General features: G+C 41.7%; 1 protein-coding gene across 2 annotated transcripts in view; it reads right to left on the bottom strand.

Annotated features, from left to right (window-relative positions):
- The window catches only part of camkk1a (calcium/calmodulin-dependent protein kinase kinase 1, alpha a), a 55,376-nt gene that overhangs the window by 20,493 nt on the left and 12,854 nt on the right, over positions 1-22,029 (bottom strand). For both annotated transcript variants that reach the window (XM_083773910.1, XM_083773911.1), the window contains exons 2-9: positions 17,728-18,062; positions 8,110-8,157; positions 7,296-7,349; positions 4,452-4,503; positions 3,713-3,849; positions 2,568-2,604; positions 2,059-2,080; positions 1,030-1,118 (exon numbers count right to left, since the gene is read on the bottom strand). In XM_083773910.1, the coding sequence (XP_083630036.1) occupies positions 1,030-1,118; positions 2,059-2,080; positions 2,568-2,604; positions 3,713-3,849; positions 4,452-4,503; positions 7,296-7,349; positions 8,110-8,157; positions 17,728-17,994 (706 nt within the window). In that variant the 5' untranslated portion in view covers positions 17,995-18,062. The remainder of the gene's footprint in view (positions 1-1,029; positions 1,119-2,058; positions 2,081-2,567; positions 2,605-3,712; positions 3,850-4,451; positions 4,504-7,295; positions 7,350-8,109; positions 8,158-17,727; positions 18,063-22,029) is intronic.

Genomic DNA, 22,029 nt, shown 5'->3' with positions numbered 1-22,029 from the left:
GAGAAGTTCTTGGACTTCATTAAGCGAGGTGATATTGAAGAGGCTTTGGATGTATAGTGGTTAATTGGAGTAGTCAGCTATGGGGTGGGGGTAGGGAACTGTGACGGACATTGTTTGTTTAACTGTATGTAATGCGTTTTATTTTCGTTTTATTTTTCGTTTTGTCATTATTATTTATTTATTTTTGTTCTTTATTTATTGTTGTCAAAACATTTCGTGATAAGATTTAGTTTGTATTTGTGCTGCCATGGGGATGTGGGGGGGGGGAATATATGTAAATTGTTTTGAAAATACTTCTTTGTAAAGAAAATCAATAAACATATGTTTAAAAATATATATATATATATGAACATATAGGCCAATATATATGCAGATATACATACTGCATACACAATATGCCATATTCAGGTTCATATACAGTATGTGCATATACTGTATACTGTGTGTAGATATATAGGAAATATATGTCTCATATAGCTCTAATGGGAATCTCGATTTTCCTCCACAAGAATACAACAGCTACAAAAATGTTGATCTGGTTTCAACTTCAGCTACAAAGACACAAAGCTACAAAGCTTTGTATCTTTGCAACTTTTGTATCTGCCAGTCTGAACGTAGAGAGTGTGTACACATTTGTACACTCTCCGACTTACAGAGAAATAAAAACAAAGTTTGAAAAGCACTGGTTTAACTTTAAATTATACATTGTTAAACTTTCAGAAATTGAACAGACCATAGTCAATTGGGCGCATCCCAAACCTCTGAGAGTTGTTATTGATCTACACTAGTGAGTGACTGAACTCATGGCCCTGTGTGTGAAATGGATCCATTTCAGTAAAATGAGGGCAGATCCAAAGAGAAGCCCTTTTACTGACCTGAAGCGCATTACTGATTAGATGTATGACACAGGCCAGGCCTCTAGGGCATGGCCATGGAGAGACAATAACCATTTTACTACCGTTCTATTATGCACATGGATTCTGATAGATACTGTACATGCTGCGCATGGCACCCAAATGTTATACTTACAATATTCCATGCCAAGTATGATGTCTCTGAAGTAGAGCCTGGACTGCTCCTCTGAGAAAGGACTGTCTGTGGGTACCTCCATCACCGGGCTGAAAATACATAAATGTATTTGATAAAAACCAAGCACAGTACAGATAATATCAAAATAAAGAGCTTATCACCATCACCGGCATTATCGAACCAGAATTCAATTGAAATACAGTTCCCCCCCACACCTCACATACAGTACAGTGGCCATTTAATGCCAAAGAACATATGTGTCCAATCTGTGCACTGAAATGATGCCACTTGTTCTTTGCCCTCAAAAGTAACACATATCCATTCTATCCGTTATCTACTTGAAATAGATTTGAAGTATTCAGTGAAACCAACAGTTAGTGTTGTACGACAAAGTATAAAATAGGACTTAATCATGGAAAACAATTAAGTTGATTATTTTAAAAAATCACACTCATGTGAAGTGAGGGGCGCTCTTATCATCATACATCAGATTCCGTGCACAGCCAATCAGATTAGCACATTCCGTGCTCATACACACAAAACTGTGCATAGGCCCTCAAAAATCGAATCAAATTTATTTCGCATCTTTTCATTGAAAATGAAAGCTCAAAAAAGTGCTTCTCAATTCATGGACAAAGAAATCGATAGAAAAATTGTTAAATAATTGCTAGAACAATAATGCTAATGAATTGATAGTCGCAGCCCTAATTTACGAGAAGAACGGCACTGGCTTTCATCCGCTTGAATGTACTTAGTAAGCTGGTAGCCCTCACGTCACAGCGAGTTTCCCTGGTGACTTGGAGCGGTTCCACAAGTGAAGGCGGTAAATGAAAAAATAAGCACATAATGAAGCTATTGGGAGTCTGAGATGAAGCTGAAAAGGAAGCCTTCGTTACTGGGAGCTGCGAAGCTCCCAGTAACGATCGAGACCACAGCAGGTAGGCATACTGGTGGCGTCGTAGGTAAAGGATGGCGGGGATAAGCATTTATAGAAAAGAAAGAAAGAAATAGGATATGAGTTATACGCACCCGTGGTGCATTAGCTCGAACACTGTAGAGAGAGAGAGAGAGAGCAATAGATAAGTCCACGTCCTTTGTTTTGTTATCCGTACAAATATATTTGTTGGCACACATTAGCAGCACATTCAAACCACTTGATGAGACTTAGGTAAATACTACAAAGCTATGAGCTTGAGGCAGATGTTTGGCATCTCACACTAGCAGCGGTGTCCCACGGTTGCATCGTACGACAAAAACCTAAACATATTCAAGTGTTGATACTTTTCTACTTTCATAATGTAAATTAGCGTTAACTGTGCCGTCAACATTGACCTGGCATTGCTGATGGAAGGATTCTGTATGCATACTGCATGAGCCCTGAGGTGGTGTAGACTCGGCTGAAAGATCATCTGCATTACTGAGTTATGAGTGTATGCCTTTGGCGAAAGAGATAGACGGAGAGATAAAGAGACAGCAAGAGGGAGAGACAAGAATAATATACAAAGAATATACAAGAGAGAGCATAATGGTGTGCATACCCATGTGAAGGTTGTCCTCTGCAGGGTCATCCAACACCTGCAACAAGTCAAAACGATGAAGGCATTTCAACAGAGAGCCTACAAGTAAATGTTAGTGTGGATCTGCTTTAGCATTAACAGGGCTCTTCATTTATGCTTTATCCTTTTCATCCCAGCATGAGCAAAAAGGTGTGTGTGTGTGTGTGTGTGTGTGTGTGTGTGTGTGTGTGTGTGTGTGTGTGTGTGTGTGTGTGTGTGTGTGTGTGTGTGTGTTTGTGTGGTGGGTGCAGCGGAGCAGAAAAACGACTCCACTCTTACTTAAGACCCATTTGTCCTGGCTCACTCAGCATGTTAACCAGCCAGGCCTTCCCACTGACTGCCTACCTGTGCTGAGCTGCTGCTGCCCCCGCCATCTGGCCAAGAAAGACTGAGGAGCTCTTTGATGCTGTCACCGGGGAGCAGTGCACTGCAGGTCAGCTTTCATCTTCCAAACCTGAAGCCTAATTCATGGTTTAGCTGACATAATTTGTTTTTGTTGCACCTTGTCGCCGAAGCATGAATCAGGCTTAGATCTGCAGTAGCTAAGCCAACCTGAACAGGTCAGGGAATTGCCACAGCTCAGCACGAAACTTTGTACTATCTTCTCCAGCAGATCATGTAAGGCCAACCCTGTCAGCCACATCTCCACATGAACCCTACAGTCCCTATTCTGGGCATGTCATACTAGGTGAATATTCAGCAAAAAACAGGCAAACATTCAGCAAAAAAACATCTACATCCATTTGCGACGCATTGTGACCTTGGAGATATTGTATTTTCGGTGAAGATACATGGGGCGGGGCAAAGTACCCTGTAGACACTGGTCAGTGAAGTATAGAAGGATTGAAGTGGTTAAAAGGGTGCAGTGAGATGCTGAGGGTGCTATTGTCTGTTTGGGTCACACATGTGAGTCATGTTGAAGAAATCTGACCAGAAGGTAATCAACTGCATCTACAGTGGATAATCTAATGGTGGATTTGCTGGCTTTTGAAATCATATACAAGAAATAATAAGTGGTATCATTTCAAAAAAATATAATCAAAAAATAAATAAAATTAAAAGTGTTTAATTTTCTGGGTTTCCTCTTGAAGACAGAAACAAATGAACAAACAAACAAAAACACCAACCTCCACAAGTTTAACTATGTTTAGATGGTCCAGTTTTTTTAGAATGGCAATCTCTTGGTAGATCCTTTCAAGCGGTGCTAAGGCTTTGGGCTGTCCGCCCTGCAGGGCTGCTTTGGGTCCTCTCGGGGGCGGGCGACCTGAAAAGCACCACACAGAAACAACATGATAACTTCCCTGTTTTGGTCATTGTGGAAGAGGGGCGGCGACCTGGCATGGTTCAGTGAGTTACTTCATGGTCACTCACAACACAAAAACCTGGCAGCGGAATCCTGATCTTGTGGCCACTAGATGGTAGAGCCCTGCTGTTTTCTTTAGTCCCGCTCCCGTTGGATTTCAAAATTACATTCTCCTCTGCATTTAACCATACGATAAAAGCGTTCATAACTTTATATCAGACCTGCCTTGCTTTCTTTTTCCTTTGTAATCTCCTGTTTTGATACTCTTTTTGACTCAAAAGCGCACCACTACACCCGGTTTATTTGATTGTGCTTTTGACCGACTATTTCCACCCACAGATACATTTTCTTTTTAAATGCCCTCTCCTCATGTGAACTATTGCACCGGGACTGGCAGGACCCCCATTTTAATGTAGGGCTCTACCAGATCTTGTGCCAATGAGATCAGGATCTCGTGGCCACGTCATACAATAACTAACAGAACCGCACCATGACACCTGTCCTCTTATATTGCTCCAAGTAATTAGTCATACCATCAAAATAATAGAATGGAAAAGACATACGTGGGAATCCACATTGCTTTATTAACCTCTTCTTGGACACCAGTTTCATGGCCTGTGGAAGGGGGGGGGGGGTGATTAGTAAGTCATGGAGGTATATTATGTTTGCTTACTACAGCAGCTTAAAACATTGAAAAAAAGTCATAACAAAGTAAATAGAGGTGTCTCTGATAAAAAAGCATAAACAAATGCATCTGTTCAGCTTCACAGACGAGGACCAGTCGTGCCCATGTCCTGACCCAACCTCTCTGGTCACTTTCCAACAGCTGATTCGGAGAGGCAGTAATTCAATACTTGACTGCAAGAGAGTACAATGATTGGCCTTCTGAAAGTGACCAATTCTCATGCTCCAATGGTACTTTGGTCTGAGCTGAACTAACCAAATCACAAATTAGAATTACTTGAGCCTCCTATGGCTGCCAATGAAACGACAGTGGTGGAAAGTAACTAAGTATCCATTTAGACCTGAGGTCGATAAAAAAAAAAGGTCTTCTAAATCCTAAATGTTTCTACAGTATGTCAGCGGTGCTCAACCTTTTTCACGTCAAGGACCCCCAGAATTATCTGTATCTGGCTGCAGAACCCCATCTGATTGGTTCCAGGGACCCTCCCAGAAGCAAAGATTTGAGTTAAAAAACGTTCGCTCGATTTTCCCATCATCTCCCATCTGGAAATAACGGGAAATACGACATTCCCCAGGCACAGGAATTTCAACACATCATCAGATCAACTGTCATGTAACTGAATGTATGTGTCTGAAATGATTCTCTGCCATTGGGGGGGGGGGGAGGTGTGCTATTGCTGCAGTGGATCAGAGAGAGTGGCAAAGTGGGCTGTGGAATATTGTGGACATGCTGAAGAATGTATTCTCTGAGCACAGACGCAGTTCACTTAATGTGGCCCGCAGGTTAATATCGGAATACTGATTGATTTCAGCTGTTACAATTCCAAACATGTAAACATTAGTAGCTTAATAATGACTAGTACTAGTAGCTTAATAATGACTAGTACTAGTCTTTTTTATGTCCAATGTATACATTTGCATTTAAGTTCATAATCGAGAGATCATTATAAAGTTAACATAACATATAAATGTATTTGAAATTAAATAAAGAATGTTACTTTTCAGGATTCCAATTCAAAAATAGATAAAATTATTCAGGATTCCAATTTAAAAAATAGCAAAAAAAGCAGATCTACAAGTTAAAAATGTGTCGCAGTGTGATGCATTTTTAAGCAATTTTTGACTATATGCATTGTGGCCCTCTGGAGTGAGTGTGAAATATAGTGGCCCTCATCATCATCATCATCATCATCAAAGTTGCCCACCCCTGCCCCATCCAATGTTTTGTTTTGTACTTTGTACTGTTCTCCCCTGCTGATGTTGGCAATATTAGCACAGTAAAGATGATAATCTAATATGTTGTGTGTAGTTCTTTATAGATTTAAAATGTTATCTAGCGCTAGCATTCCCTCACTATTTTGTGAAGCCTGGCTACAGCCCGGTGGGGGGCCACCAAAAATAATCTTGCATAGGGCCACCTGTGTCCTAGAACTGGCACTGCCTGTTTGATTTGACGCAATATGAAAAAAAAAAAAAAAAAAAATCTCTATTGACCCCTCAGTCATTTCATCCTGCAGCCGGCTTTGGTGTGTGTGTGTGTGTGTGTGTGTGTGTGTGTGTTATGCTCTGGGTGAATGCACAGGTTGTCCTCATGCGGTAGACACAGATGCCAAATCCAATCAATACTGTGTCAATCCAATTCCAAATGCCACAAAATAGAATTATCCTCACATGTTTCATTTCATCATGCCTGTTCCTCTCTGTCTTTCATTCCATCTTTCCTTATTTCCTGTGTGTCTACTTAAGCCAGGGTGGAGTGCTGTGCAATCTTTCTCAGCCTTTATGGACGGCCATTTTCCAGACAAAAGAGCGACTCAAATCAGAGAGAGAAAGAACATTTTCCATCCGTGTCAAAGGGCACAGTGCTGCCCACTAAGGCCACACTGTGGAATGGCTTTTCCCTGTAGACATAAATAAATTCACACCTGTGTGAATTTATCATCGTACACCTGCGCTCTTATCATCGTACATCATCCAATAAAACCTTATAAAACCTTATACCGACCTTGAAACATACTTTAGTTATGTCACCAGTTACGGCACCAATAATAGTGGTCCCTTATTGGCCAAGGGTCTCCACCGGCATACCGACAGCCGATTTGCTCAGGCACAAATTCTCCATTCATTGTCAATGCCATTTAATGTTTGTGTTCAGACAGAATCTACACTATAGTTGTTTATAGGAGGGGCTAGTGCCCCTCAAAAAATTACTTGTTTATGTCTTACACAGTATGGAAAGCTCTTTGCATAATTTAAAACCCAGTGGAACGGAGAGTGAGCTGGGGAGTGACATGCCTTGCCATCAGAGTCCATTGTGATACGCGGCCTAACCATTCGGCTATCGGGTCACCCCAGGTTCATGTGGTAAATAGTAAAAACTCTCTTTGTCTAGACAGCAGATTCTGTGGCATGATAGTTAAAAATCAACACCTGTGTGAAGTGTGAGCGCCCGCGTCTGAAACGGTTGAAAAATGACAGAGTTACCGTGTGGGGATCTCCGGGGGGTCCCTGAAACATCCAGACCCCCAGGAACGCACCCAGGGGGCGACCCGGTTCCGGCGAGCCATAACACGTCCGAAGCGGTCGAGAAGTGACAGAGTTACCGTGTTGCAGCTTTCCGTGCTCAGACATGTACGTACACATACATACACGTACACATACAGACACACATAGCTGCGTAATGGAGCAGAGGCACCGCTCAAAAACACTAAACAGTAACTTACATAATGTTGGTCATCGTCTTCATTGTAGGCAAGTTTGACCACACCATAGGAGCCCTATAACAAATTGGAGACCCGGCTTAATCAATTGACTCATGGATGTATCGTATAATTAAACATAATATATGTTAATAATGTTATAATACAACATAAAATTTAAAGTGTGAAATTAAGGATGAAGCAATACAATCATTTTCAATTTCTTTCTGTAGAATAAAAGAATAGTTAAAGACCATTAGACGCATTGGACATCACCAGAATGAGCGCTAAATAAGTGTGTCTACAATGTGTTACAAGCGTGATTTTGATGTTGAGTGACATCACTATGGATACACAGATTTGCAAAAACCGATGTAGAGTAATCTAGTAAGAGAGTGGCGACACTAGCGTTGACTCACTTTGTAACAATGGAATGCGTAAGAGCTCATTCTATCTCAATGGGATAGTTCCAATGTTTGGAACTATAGCCCATAGGCACCTGCTTTGCGGTGAGATGTCGCATGTCGCCACTCTCTTACTACCGGTACATTACTCTGGGTTGAATGTTCATGAATGAATTGTGATTTATTACAGTAACTTTATATCATGCCGTCAAGCTACTGTAGCAAGCGCAAGCAGGGTACATTGGTACACGACTATAGAAATATTGCATTGGTTGACCTCAGTCAATGTACACCAATAACAATTTAATGGATGGAGAAAAAAATTAAATAAAAATCTATAGAAATGTTTTAAATCTATGACTATGTTGAGTCAAATGTTTGCAAAGTTGTATTACAAAGTTGATTAGTGACACAAGACCACTTAAGAGACTCACCTTTCCAATTTCACATTTCAGTTTGTACTGGTTCAACTGGATACAATCCTATAAGACAGAAAGGAGAACATTGTAACAAAAGTATGGCAGCATCAATCCTCACCATCATATACCTTATATCCTCATAACCATCATCATCTACATCACTACCATAATCATCATTCAAACAAAGCCAGATATGCTGCCTTGGCCAATGGAAAGAAACGTCTTCTTGCCAAGTCTTATATCAGATGTAAGCAATGATGAAGCCTGTGATGTTAACAGTCTCCAAATCCATTAGAGTGCTACAGTTTAAATGGACGCTTTGCAGCTCCATAGCAACCACTGCTGCAGACCCCAGCCAGCCAGCATGGCAGAACTGAGCGGACCCCGAGAGAACAGAAAGGTGAGAGGGGGTGCGGTGGTACAGTATTTCACAGATATGAGCAGATGGTAAAGCCAGAACAAAAGCATTTTGGTAGCTCCTCCGCATTGAGAGAAAGCAAAATGAAACAATAATTGATCAATTAATTACCAGCTGCCTTATTATATCTGCAGAATTGTGCTATGAAATGTAAATCTGTGTATTTGTGTGTGTGTGGAAACAAATTAAAGCACTGCACAAAGCCAAAAGTACTGCTAAAAGCATAGTAAACCTGAGTCCACCAAATTAATCTGTCTCTGCCGTGGTGCGTGCTGTGATGTTGTGTGCTCACTCATCCACGTAGCCCTGTCCAGTTGAAACTCTAAATCTCTTTAGTAGGCTAGATGTATGTAATAGTTGTTGGCCATGTGTCTGTTACTATATTCCTTCAGTAAGGTAACATATATACCTGTACAAAACAGCGCATCGTGGTTTGAACGACACACACACACACACACACACACACACACACACACACACACACACACACACACACACACACACACACACACACACACACACACACACACACACACACACACACACACACACACACACACACACACACACACACACACACACACACACACACAGTATGAATTGGCCCTTACTGTTTATATTGCAATGAGGAGCAATGCTCGTATGGGCAGGGGCCCATACGACAAAGATATCTGTGTCCACACATACAACCCAAAACGATACTTTTTGACTCCAACAAGCATGCCAGGCCAGTAGGTGGCGATAAGAAATATGTAACCCAATAGAAAAATGTTCTGAGCATGCGCAGTGAGCTGGTTTCCCAATAAATCCCCCCACGTAACCCGGTAGTACTAAAAACAAAACAAACAAGGCATGCAGACAGGACTCCGTCTAGTGAGCAACTTTGGAACTCACCTTCTAATATAAACACAAACCCCATTTTCCCAGCTGACTGTTGGTGAAGGATGTGTTGCTTCCCTGCTTGCATACATAACCGCAAGCGGGGGAGCAACGCATCCTTCACCAACCTTAATCCAAAAACTATTAAAAAGTCTGCGGTTGTAAAAACAGCTGTGGCAGTGGGGCGCGAACCAGCAAAGTGAAGCAAAGCATATATTTTCTTAGTCTGCGTAGTAGTCCACTAGGCTAGCAAGGCTGCTGGAAGAATAGGGTTTGTGTTTATATTAGATGGTGATGATCCGCCCGCGCTGGTGGCGCTAGCTTCCATCGTTTTTGTTGTCGTTTCTATGGTAACCTCACGTTCACCCCGGAAGTTGTTAGTTTTTCAATCCATGAACTGATGCGCATGCTCAGTGTTAAAAGCAACAACGAACATGCGCGACTAGGGAGGTGACGTCATCCTTCCTCAAAATGACTACACAGCTCCACCATCCGGATCTTTTCGAAAATCTCCACTTATTTATCCGTTGCCAAAAACCTCCGTTTGAGTGTCCGAAAACGCCGTTTGCGTCTGGCTGAAAGGCCCAAACGCACATAGAAATGTGCGTTTGAAAAAACACCCAGAGTCGTATAGCCCAGGCCTTAACCCCTTGCTCTCCATTTCTCCAAGACTTCACAATGATAAGTTGCCACTACCAACCCGAAAATAGCCCAGCCTGCTTCCAGCAGCTGGTAAAAATGATTGTGGAAAAAAGTAAAAGCATGTTAGCGACATTTTGTACAGCAATTGTGTTGGGGAGAACCCTCGCACTACATCTTGGAAAAATGGGGGCAAAAACGCAAGCTGCTTGTCGGAGGTAATATATTCACACGTGACGTCACACGAGACATTGAGAGACAGAAACAGCGAACAAGACAGAAAAGGAATAGAGTTGAAGCATAGGAAGATGGTTCCCTCATTACAGTGGCTGAAGCCGGCTGTGTGGGGAGCCACAGCAGTGCCTTGGGCTTTCTACTGGAGCTGCGAATGTGTTTATAGGAACACAGGAGCCCAAGCGCTGCTCTAAAAGCATCAAAAGAGGCTCTACCAAAAGTACAGCTGCTGAAGGTCTGAGCACAGTGTAATGGTGAATTATGCACACAGACCCATGTGAAGTAGGCTGAAAGCGTGGCACAGGGAGAGAGGGGGAAGGAGAAGGGTAAATCAGGTGAGACACTACAGCAGTAGAATTGAGCTAGATTGTCCATGCTGGCAAAATAAAGAAAGAAAATGGAGGAAAACTGAGCAAAGAAAGAAAAACTTAAGTTAAATGAGGAAATGTTTAACCAGTTCAAGATTAAGATGAAGTCAAATGATGAGATGTGTAACCACTTATGGGAATAAAACAGAAGGAGAAAGTGAGGATTGGGAGGCTGCTGGCACATGCTCATTAAATTCTGCACTGCAGTCAATACTCTGTCAGGTTAATGGATGAAGGACGGACAAGCAGAAATGTATCATCCTTGCAACGCTTGCTCACAAATCCTCGCTCAGACGTGCATGCCACACATGCATATAGAAAACTAGCCCAAACATTTAGATTCTCGTAGAGGGTTTTTTTTCGATTCTGGCGAATCTCTCTACGAGAGTCTAAAAGATAACCCCGCCCCTAACGTCGAAAAGGAACGTTTGTGCCTCAAAATCATTCTTACCTTGTACAAATGCAAAATCTAAGCTGCTTTAAATGTTGCCCCACTTGTTTGTGAGGTAGCAATATTCTGTTGCGCCGTTTACCGCATTTACAATGGAGGATTCAGAAACAGAGTGGATTAAAATACCTTTTTTATTTTTATTTATTTTATTTTTATTTTTATTGGTGTTTAATCTGATTGCGAACACCTCACAAACAAGTGGGGCAACATTTAAAGCAGCTTAGATTTTGCATTTGTACAGTGATTTTGAGGCACAAACGTTCCTTTTCGACGTTAGGGGCAGGGTTATCTTTTAGACTCTCGTCTAACAAATTGTCAATCTTATGAAAAATCTAACAGATCACATGAGATCATGTGAAATTTAAGGAGTAAAGGAGTAATATAAATTAAAAAAAATAGGCACACGGAGGGGGTGCAAAACATTAGCCTCACATAGCCAGTCTTCATCTGCCTTTGCAATGCATATTGCCCCAGGCAGATTCAATTTGGCCCCTCTCAATTGTGGGAGAACTTCACGGCCGAAGTGGTGACGAGCCAACCAGATTCGTCTGGAACCAGGCTATAACCAGCCAGGGCCCAGTATTTGACTATGTATGTATTGGTCTGTTCTTGTTTTTTGTATATTTACGGTGTTTTTAGAAGATAGAGATTTTTTTTTACCTGCTGTAATATATGCAAATAAACTTGACCTAGAGCCATCTGTATCTGTATGCAAGTATCTGTACAAAACGTTCTCTTATGGGGGTCCCTGGCACAACATCTTTTCAAATGGTGTCCATGGCCTAAGTCAAGACATGAAAAAGTTTGAGAATTATTATTTGCAGTAGAATAATGTGCTGTGACAATCCAACATGAGCCTACAGTAGTAGTCATTCCTGCAACTACAACGTGTCATGCTCTATGTGTGAAATATCCTACATGGGTTTTTGAGTGCAATATACTGCAAGAGTGTACAAAATCATGCCAACAGTGATGAAAAGTACACCCTGAGAACTAAAAAGAGAACGCTCGCACACTGTAGGCTCCAGTTGTAGGATTTTGTATTGCACCTGAGTGCAACCTGTGTGACGTTTCGGACTCTCGCCCTTCCTCAGACTAAAGTGAATAAAAAGAGACATGTCATTCTCAGTGCTCACCACTGCGTTATCTCAAGTTCAACCCAGTAGTTTTCCACCAGCACAGGGCAAATTGATTGTCACTTCCCGCCGATTGGCAATAGGTGTCATCATGGTATTTAATGTCACTCAGACCATTGTTCTTGTATACACTGAAGAAGGCAGTATTTCTGTCCGTCCACAATACACTTTTGGCATTGGCAGCTACAAGTGTGCGGCGCTATACATTTTTCCTTTTACTTATACAGTAGGGACAGTTCTAGTTATAGGGCGGGACATTGCAGAAAGAAAACTAACATTGAGAGGGACGAGACTAATATCCACTCAGTGAAACATTTGTTATATAATACCTTACACTAGCTGTTATAATTGGACATTATACTGCCCTGGGAAATAAATACATTAGGATTTACTGATTAAGCCAAGCAGGCAGCTGACAGTACACACTACAGTACACACCATTTCTCTAACTTGTTTTTGTTTTGTCAGCCTGAGGTGGAAAGGCGCGACTGAGCGATCGGTGCACACACCGTTTAATCTTCCTTGGAGACCTCAAAACAACCTCACCATAGTGCAGGCTTTATAATAGCTCCATGGTGGATTTGTGAGTTCTGCGTTATGCTAGGTCAGCTTTTAGTGTAGTATACACATACAGCATGTCAGTGAAAAACTTATTTTTTCCTTCTTTGACTTTTTTCTTGTTTCTGTGGGTGGAAATTGGGGTTTTAGGGAGCAGGGGCATAACATTACTGGTAACTGTACCTATGTGCCGTCTCTGCAAAATAGTGGAATAAAATAAAATAATTTAAAACAGGACTCTGTGAACAAAGTAGTCAACTAGTGCTTAACACTTGACTGCTTAATACCTTCATAATTCCCAACTATGTTATCAAGAGCTATAGCCTACATGGCTTCTTTATGTTGCTGATATGGTAGCCTCGGAAACCCAGACGATTTTATTTCCAGGAGGAAGAAAAAAAGTCTGGGCAAAAACCCATTTAATTGTGGGATACAGCCGAGTGGAATAGTAAGAGAGTGGCGACACGCTTTGATCTCGTCGCAAAGCAGGTGCCTATGGGCTATAGTTCCAAATATTGGAACTATCTTACTAGATTACTCTGGGATACAGTAGCGTGAAAGGGTCTCTCTCTATCTGCCAATTACTGATGGTCTGCAGGAATATTCAATTGACACACACACGCATGCCCGCCCGCACACACCTCTCTCTCTCTCCGTCTCTATAATTAATCATGCTCATCTGCTGCAGGTGCGTCTAGTAACTGCCGGCGGATCCTGCTGAGAGCTGCCTATGCCATTAGAAAGCATAGGTCTGTTCCAGGCTACCGATATGGTAAATATAAGTCTTATTTGTCATTTTGATTCCTTACTAAGAAACCCTGTAGATATTGATTTTGGGTAATTCAATTTAGCTGTGCATACATCGACCTCTTAAGACTTAGGTAATTGGTATTGATTAGATGTGACCTTAGACCAATATGAGTTCAGAGAAAAGGACATAGCATGCAAACAACGATAATGTTCTGCCTTTCTATAGCACCCTGCATTATCCAAATCGGTTGCAGAGGCAACCATGCAAGGCACCTACTCATCAGGAGTAGTTCGGGGTATTGTGTCTTGCTCAAGGACACTTTGAACGCGGGAAGCGAACACAGCTCATAAATTGCAATAACAACAATTAAAATTAATTACATACTTCTCTTTTTAAGGTTTCCTTTTTTTCAAGTTTTCTACTATGTGTGTGTGTGTGTGTGTGTGTGTATTTTTTGTGTGACATACACCTCCTCCGCCCTCTGGTGGCAGGCGGGTAGTGTCACAGCGTGACACAGACAGACAGTTCTGCCTGGGTTACATAGTAATCGCTCATTGCATTCGCAATCAGCACAAACCAGTCAGCCGACGAAACATTATTTTTCCCCATGCAAATTAGCCTGGAGCGTTTTTAGTGTTGCCAGTTCTGCTTGTTATAAGCGACTTTGGGCTAGTTAACATATTATCCTGTAACATATCTTAATATTCATGGTTGCACGTTGCTTTAGTTTGGGCTTATTTCCGAAGTGTAGTTGCTTATTTGGGCTTTCACAATTCTTTTTGAAAAAAGCTGATGTAATAGGGCTCAAGTGGTGAAACTGGTTGCTTCTTTTGGGCTTGTTTTCATAGACCTGGTCGCTTGTTTCACTCACAGAATCAGGCAACACAGAGTTTCTGCATCCACAACCAAACACAAATGAGCTTTTTTTCGGAGGCTTTGCTTTGGAGTTGATCAATTGGTATATGAATTGAGAGTTGAGATTGAGAATATGGTAAATTCACACTAGTCTGGGACTCTGCAGGCTTGGGGAAAGCATCAGTCTTCATCTGCAAGATGCTATAGCATCCCTTCCATGCCGACAGATGCTTTCCCCAAGCCTGCAGAGTCCCAGACATGGGAAGAGGTGATCGCTGCTACACCTGAGACTGTTGACGGGGTGGCTTCCTCAACATCAATCAATCAGCTAGCATTGCGTACAACGATTGAGCCTTTGGATGAACTGGAATTTATCCAAATTCCGGGGTGACTGTCAAAAGGCTCATGGAGAGTAACTCCCATCCAATCAAGCCTGAGTGAGTGGCAGCTTGTCCATTGGCCACGCACAGGTGTTGGAGGATATAAGTGGACCTGTCCTGCACTCATTCCCCCATTCAAGCTGGGAAGATCACCACACCAGTGCTGTGTCTTGTTGTCCACCAAACCTCCAGCACCATCTCTCTCTTCCCCTCCAACTGTGTGCGTCCACTAACCAAACGTGAGTAGTTAGAAAGCCTCTGGAAACCCAACTGTTTATTGCCATAACTATTAATCACCCATCATGGACCCACTTCATTGCACGGCCCATGCGCTTTGTCGTTTGGCTTGGATGTTGGCCACCTGTTATTGTTTATACTATATGACTAGCAGTACTTGAGTTGTTTATTTCCTTAATGGGTCATTGAATCGAACTGTGGACTAATAGACCTAGTGTTTGGCCTGCATAACGGCATCACACATATGTGTGTATACACATGTGTGTTTATGTATATATATATATATTAGGGCCGGGACTAATTGCGATTAATTGCGATTAATTAACTACAGAAAAATTAATGCTTTAAAGAAATTAACGCATTTTAATCGCACAATTTTTTTCACCGCGGAACGTTGTCACTGGACAGTTTTCAGACAGACCTGCACACCAAGTGTCCGTTTCCTCTTCAGACAATAACACCACCAGACACCGCAGACAGTTCACCAGACTGGGGGAAGCCGCTGAGATCACTTTGCTTGTCCCCGTGGATTGGAAATAGGATTTAAAAGGCTATCCGATGGTAGCGTGGATTACAGCACAGTTGTGTGCAATTATTCAATAAAGAATTATTACCCCTATTACTACAAAAACAATGTTTTATTGCTTAAACTTATGTATTCACTATTCATTGATTCACTAGTATACCAAAATCCATTTGAAAAAAATTCTTTCTCACTGTTCTCGGGTCAAATAATGAAATGCGATTAAAATGCGATTAATCTAGATTAATTAATCGCAAAGCCTCTGATTAATTAGATTAATTTTTTTAATCGAGTCCCAGCTCTAATATATATATATATATATATATATATATATGTATATGTATGTATGTGTGTGTGTATATATGTATGCATATATACTGTGTATTCGACCTATTATATTCATATAGATATGTGTGTATTGTGTAGGTGTTCGATATTGTATATATAGGCTGCCCCCTATTATTTAGTATTGACGTTATTGGATTTAACTGCTATTTATGATTTGTTGGAGCTTGTCGTCGGGAGTCTCCTGCCGACAACTCCCAATGCTTTCAAACTGGCCGCCAGCCGACTATTTGTGCTGTCTGGAGCTGCCATAAGAGTGATTAAAAACCGAGGGAAAGAACCTACAGTAGCAACCTCTCAACATGTCATGATATTATTGAAATATCAACAGTGATGGAGGTCAGCTCCTTCTCTCGCATTCCTACATAGCTGACACATGTAAGCTACCTCCAAGGTTTTACCTGTTCAGAATGCAGAGCAGGACACATTTGATTAAATAATAAGGAAAAGGGATAAACTGTCAACTGCACTCGTTCCCTCATTACTCTGTCTGGGAAAATGTCCTATCTGTATTCACCGTCTTGAAATCTCACTCAGAAGTCTTGGCTGTGCCAACATGGCATACTGTTCTCCCTCCCAGTCTGTCAAACCGTGTCCCCACTGCCCTGCGGGTGTGGGAAAATACAAGCAACTGTCATGAGTTCCATCTCCATAGATCAGGGACAGACCTGCAAATCAGCTTTCATGCAGGAATTTACAGTGGAACGCCTCCAACAGCAGACTGTAAAATGCTGATCTTAAAGATCGTCATGGATTCACTCAGTCTGTGTGTGAACAGTGAACACAGACTAAGTGAATAAATTAAGTACATTTGTTAAGTAAGTAGGTCTGAGAGGCTTAATGTTGGTAGCAGGAGTCTATAACCGTTTCACAATGCACTAAACTTCTGGGAGATGGAATGCTGAGGTGGACTGCAACACCTACCATCAGCTCCCAGTACTTGCCGCATGACTTGCTGCACCCAAGCCATGCTACTCATACGCTGAGTTGGCAGTGCCGGGGTCGAACCCATGACCTTGTGTTTGAAAGGCGAGAAGGACACAATTCATGAACCGTTGCCCACACACCTTGGCTGACCCCCACCTCATTTTCATTATTCTCTGTCCAGTGGAATAGTGCTCACCAGACCAGGCAAAGCCATTCATGAGACCTCTGGTTATAACTAGTACTGCTGGGATTAGGATAAATACGGAAAGATAAGGAAAACCAATTATCAACTACAGCAAGCCGATTTTGGTTTACTTCTACACATGGATAGACATGAGAGGAACGAATAACTCAATACGCAGGAATCACAGTTGCTTGTTCATGTGGGGAGACACAGATGAGAGGGAGTTTGCAGAGTACTAGTTTGGCACAGGTATGGCATTCAAGCTTTGGGGTTCTCTCCTTAACTGAGATTCCAAACTGTGGAATGACTCATGCCTTCTTACGTTCCGAGACAGAAACAACTTAACCATCAATGTGGCTGCATACTGGATGCTTAGATACCGCAAATATGTTGCACAAGTACACTTGATACGCTCAGTTTTAAGTTAATTTCATAAATGAGGGCCAACGTTTTATCCGTTTGTTTAGTTCTCTCTGTGCTTCACCTGTAAAACCTAACCACAAAAAAAACCCATATCAATTCCAGGGGTGTAAATGGAGTAACAGGGCTGCTCCTTCTGAGCAGCCCTGCTTCATTTAGATTGATAACAACCACGATTACATAACATAATCATATAGGAATGTTCTTTAATAATCACCACTTGGACCATCTCTCTCCCTGTTTATTGTCAACCTACTGTATCTATCAATAGGGGCAAAAAGCCCCAAAAATATCTTTAAAAAAAAAAAGTATAATAAAAAACTCTCACCCGAGTATCTGATATGGATACACGTTTGGACTCCACGGTGGGCGTGCGAGCCACGCGAGGGGAGCCTTTCTCCTGCAATGACAACTTCCTCCCGGAGTGTCGGGGGCGTGCCGGATGGGCCTTCTTCACCCCATTGGCAGTGGAGTCCCCCGTCTCCCTGGTCGTTACGGCCGCCATAATGTCCGTGAGGACATTGGCCTGTTCGTCTGCATCATGGTCGTAGGCATCAGGGTCTGACCTGTAGCCAAGGTCACTGTGCATAGCCATGGAGGGCGGGGGAGAGGAGAAGCACTTGCCAGCTTGAGGTAGCGATGTCTAACGTCTCACCCCCCCAGCTGAAAAGACAACACAGGAGTGGATGTGAGCTAATAAATAAATAAGAATCTGCACTCCCATAAATGTGTACAGTACGATGCTATTTCACATTTGCATGTGACCTTATTTCCGCTGTTCCAATCACACAAACACGACTTGGTTAAATTACTTCAGCCTATATTAGTAGCTTAATGAAAAAATAGTAGATCTACAATGTAGTTCTGCTATCTTTACTACAACAAACAACAGTATCTGCAATGTGGCCCTCTGGAGTGAGTGTAGAACTATACCCGGCCTCTCCAGTTTCCTACCCCTGACCACTGCTGTAGAGAGAACAGATCATAGTAGTAATAGTAATAAAATAAGTAAGTAATAAAAGTAAGTAATAAAAATAGTAGTAATGTAATAGATGGGATAAAGCAGCATTTGAAATATCCACTTACAGTACATGAGTGATGATGAGAATAGAGGTTTTAGTCAATACATCCACCAACTTGCACCAAGACAACATACAGAAGAAACAACACATTTGAACACAACCATAATATGGTTGTGTTCAAATGTGTTGTTGCCACTCTGAGCCACTGCTGCCCCAATGATATTATCATTGGGGCAGCATTGGCTCAGAGTGGCAGTGGCCGGTAGAACAGATGGATGGGAACTGTGAGGTTCCCAGTTCGATCCCGGGCTCTAGACTAAAGTTGAAATGTCCTTGAGCAAGGCTCCAAACCCCTAATTGCTCTCAATGTGCAGGTTTGTGCCTTGCATGGCTTACTCCGCCATCAGTGTGTGAATGTGTGTGTGAATGTAATGCACAATCTATGCAAAGCGCCTTGGATAAAAGCGCTATAAATGTACGATTCATTTGAGGACAATGTCGGGGGGGGTTCCAGTAAATGGGCCACCGTATGCTATTCTTGAAATGTGGCAGGATGCATGCAAGAAGTCCTCTATTAAGACAAAGTCAATGTTTTATATATCAAAATAATACTGTGCGTTCCACTTTGTCGAAGGGAGGGGGGTCAAACTAATTTTGTTCCATGTACTACACTGGGCTCATTCTCAGTCAGTGGGAGGTCTTTCCACAAAAATAATTAAAAACTTTGAATGTATTGTCTCATTACCTACTACACAACACAGACAAACATTACAGGCGATGTCCACAGTACTACAAGCACAAGGCAGTTTGGCTTGCCTCCCTTTAGGCCCAATGAAATGTAACAGAGGCAGCACTTAATATAGCACTTAATATAGCGTGTTTATCCAAAGCACTTTACATTCACACACATTCATACACCGATAGCGGAAACCATGCGGAAAAAGGATCAAGTAGAGCCCAATGAGACCCGGGTCAACACAGTACAGTAAGGGTTTTAACTGGGAAATTGAAAACTAGTGATCATCTGTCTGTCTTTAGTCATAACTATGTTTGTTGAACTGGCTGAATGAGTGTGTGGGTTTGACGCGCACACGCACGTGCGCGCACACACACACACACACACACACACACACACACACACACACACACACACACACACACACACACACACACAGTTGACAAATCATATTCTCTATGGTTGTCCAGAACTGTTAGGCTGTTTTGTAGCATGATGCAATACCTGTGTGAGATTTCTTTTATCCTTTTATTGAGTGCAGAAAAAACAGAAAAACTCATATTTTCAGGTATACTTACCATTGTTTTTAGTTTAGTTTTTTATTAAAGCAATGACCCACTACCCCCTTTTTTGCCACGGTAACAGCCATATATCTCTATAATAACTATGGAGTCCCTGCACATTTGTAATGAGTTATAAATTAAGTTATGAATTAAACCTGTAAAGGTTCAAAATGAGCCATTTACAACAGTTCAACAGTTTGGCAACAACTGAAACCTGCTGAAACCAACTGAAAGAAAGAAAGAAAGAAAGCTTGAGCTCCTTTCATAAATAATTCTAATCATATGCCATATTTTCCTCCATTTAGACAGAAAGCAGTGCCTGCCAATTACAGTAAAATAGGGTGCATTGGGTCAATAGATGCACCCATTTGGCTCCATTAGACTTGAGAATCACTTTCACCTCCAGTCTTGCCTCAAATTGTCTTCCCTATGCTATTGTTGTATTCAGATGACTAAAGACAGACAATCAATGCCAATACAGAAAATAAATCACTCATTTACTGGCAGAATCTCATGAATATACAATAATACTAATGCTGCCATACAAAATAAACAAATATTTTATTCTTGTTCAGTTTTTTGTTTATTTTATTTTCCACTCTTGCAGGGGCTGCTGCAATCTTCAGAGAGAAAAAAAAAAAAGAAACCTCTGCATGATGGATGCAAACAATAAACAACTAAAAGCCCCTTTTTTCTCAACTATTACGCCAAAAGACAAGTAACCTGTAACCTTGAAGATTTCTGAGCAAACATCCTCTATACATGCAGGGGAGTTGTGGTACTGTAGATAAGGATAGACTTAAGATGAATCCATCTGCTCTTCTGAGAGGTCTGAGAAAACATGCCAATGATTTATTCCACAAACATAATTTTAAAGGAATACTTCACCCCAAATGCATTCATTGTGAATGAGAATACATGATGTGTTGGAGACATAATAGAAGCGACTCACCCCTAAAGGGTGAGTCGCGTGCACGCATCCAACTGGGTTACGGCACCTCACCCCTAAAGGGTGAGTCGCGTGCACGCATCCAACTGGGTTACGGCAGACTGCTGGGCGAGTGCTGTACTGGCGCTTTGGCATGGGGGTTCATATATGGTGCTTTGGCATGGGGGGGTCATATATGGAGCGTGTCTTGAGTGTACAGGGTTTGATCAACATACAGTATGGAAAGTCAGAAAAGGTCAGCTCCCTATACTGTATGGAGATCTAAGGGTGACCGCTGGGGCAGTGTCTTGAGTGTACAGTGTTTGATGAGGTCAGATCAACATATGGAATTCGGTATTGGCCATATATGGAGCGTGTCACGAGGCGTGACTGACTGACGGACGGACTGACTGACTGACTGGTGTGACTGAATGTCGGCAGGTTTTCATAGTAAACCGCGACCTACAGTCGCAATATTCCAGATCCAGCCTATGATCATCATCACTATGAGGAGCATGATTGGACGAGCACGTGTGTGAGAATTTAGCTCCTGTTGAATTACGGCAGTTTTGTTCGCCAAAAGTAATAAGTATTTTGGTCTAAATGGTCTGTTACTCCTTTTTCTTTTAGTTTTTGTTACCTTGTAGGTGGTTGTACTGTTAAGTAACTTGAAAAATAACCATAAAAATCAACATGAAAAAGATAGGCTACTGCTTGAAAAAGAATAATATAATATAATAATATAAGAATATAAGATATTATATTTTTCCATATCGCCCACCCCTACCTCTAACAGTCCTCCTACACTGTCAAGCGAAATCCATCCCTCTTATTTTCTGTAAGTCTCCATCTCAATCATCAAATCATCATTAAAATGTAGCTCTGCTGATTATGTAATACCATATTTTTCCAAATAGTACCCCTGGCATACAAAAAGAACCAGGCTGCTACTTGCAGTAGGCTTTTATTTATTTTTGCACCGGTCTGATTGCACATGGGGCAGCTGCAGCCTCGCAAATCCCAATGCTTTCATTATAAGCTGTGGCTTTGATTGCATTTGAATAAAATCATAATTGAAAAATAATGATTACAATTCGAGAGCCACCAGGCTGATTAAAAAATGCATTGGTATTTCTTCCTTGGCCTAGTGGGAATGTACGTACAAAGTAACGGCAATCAGGCGATTTGAGGCATTTTGTTCAAAACGGGCCACTTCTGCAAATTTTGATGCCAATCTTATAATAGACAGTTTAGCTGCATAACCCGTTTTACACGCCATTTAATCCATGTTTCTCCCCTGCGTAATACGCTATACCCGCCATTTGTTTTATGTGTTTAATTCGCCGTTTTGTAATAATTCAAAATAAATAGCTAATTTGTC

This window comes from Protomyctophum parallelum, assembly GCF_964188405.1.
Source record: "Protomyctophum parallelum genome assembly, chromosome: 1".
NCBI lineage: Eukaryota > Metazoa > Chordata > Actinopteri > Myctophiformes > Myctophidae > Protomyctophum > Protomyctophum parallelum.
Note: the sequence above shows the minus strand (reverse complement) of the source record. Positions and strands in the feature narration are given on the sequence as shown.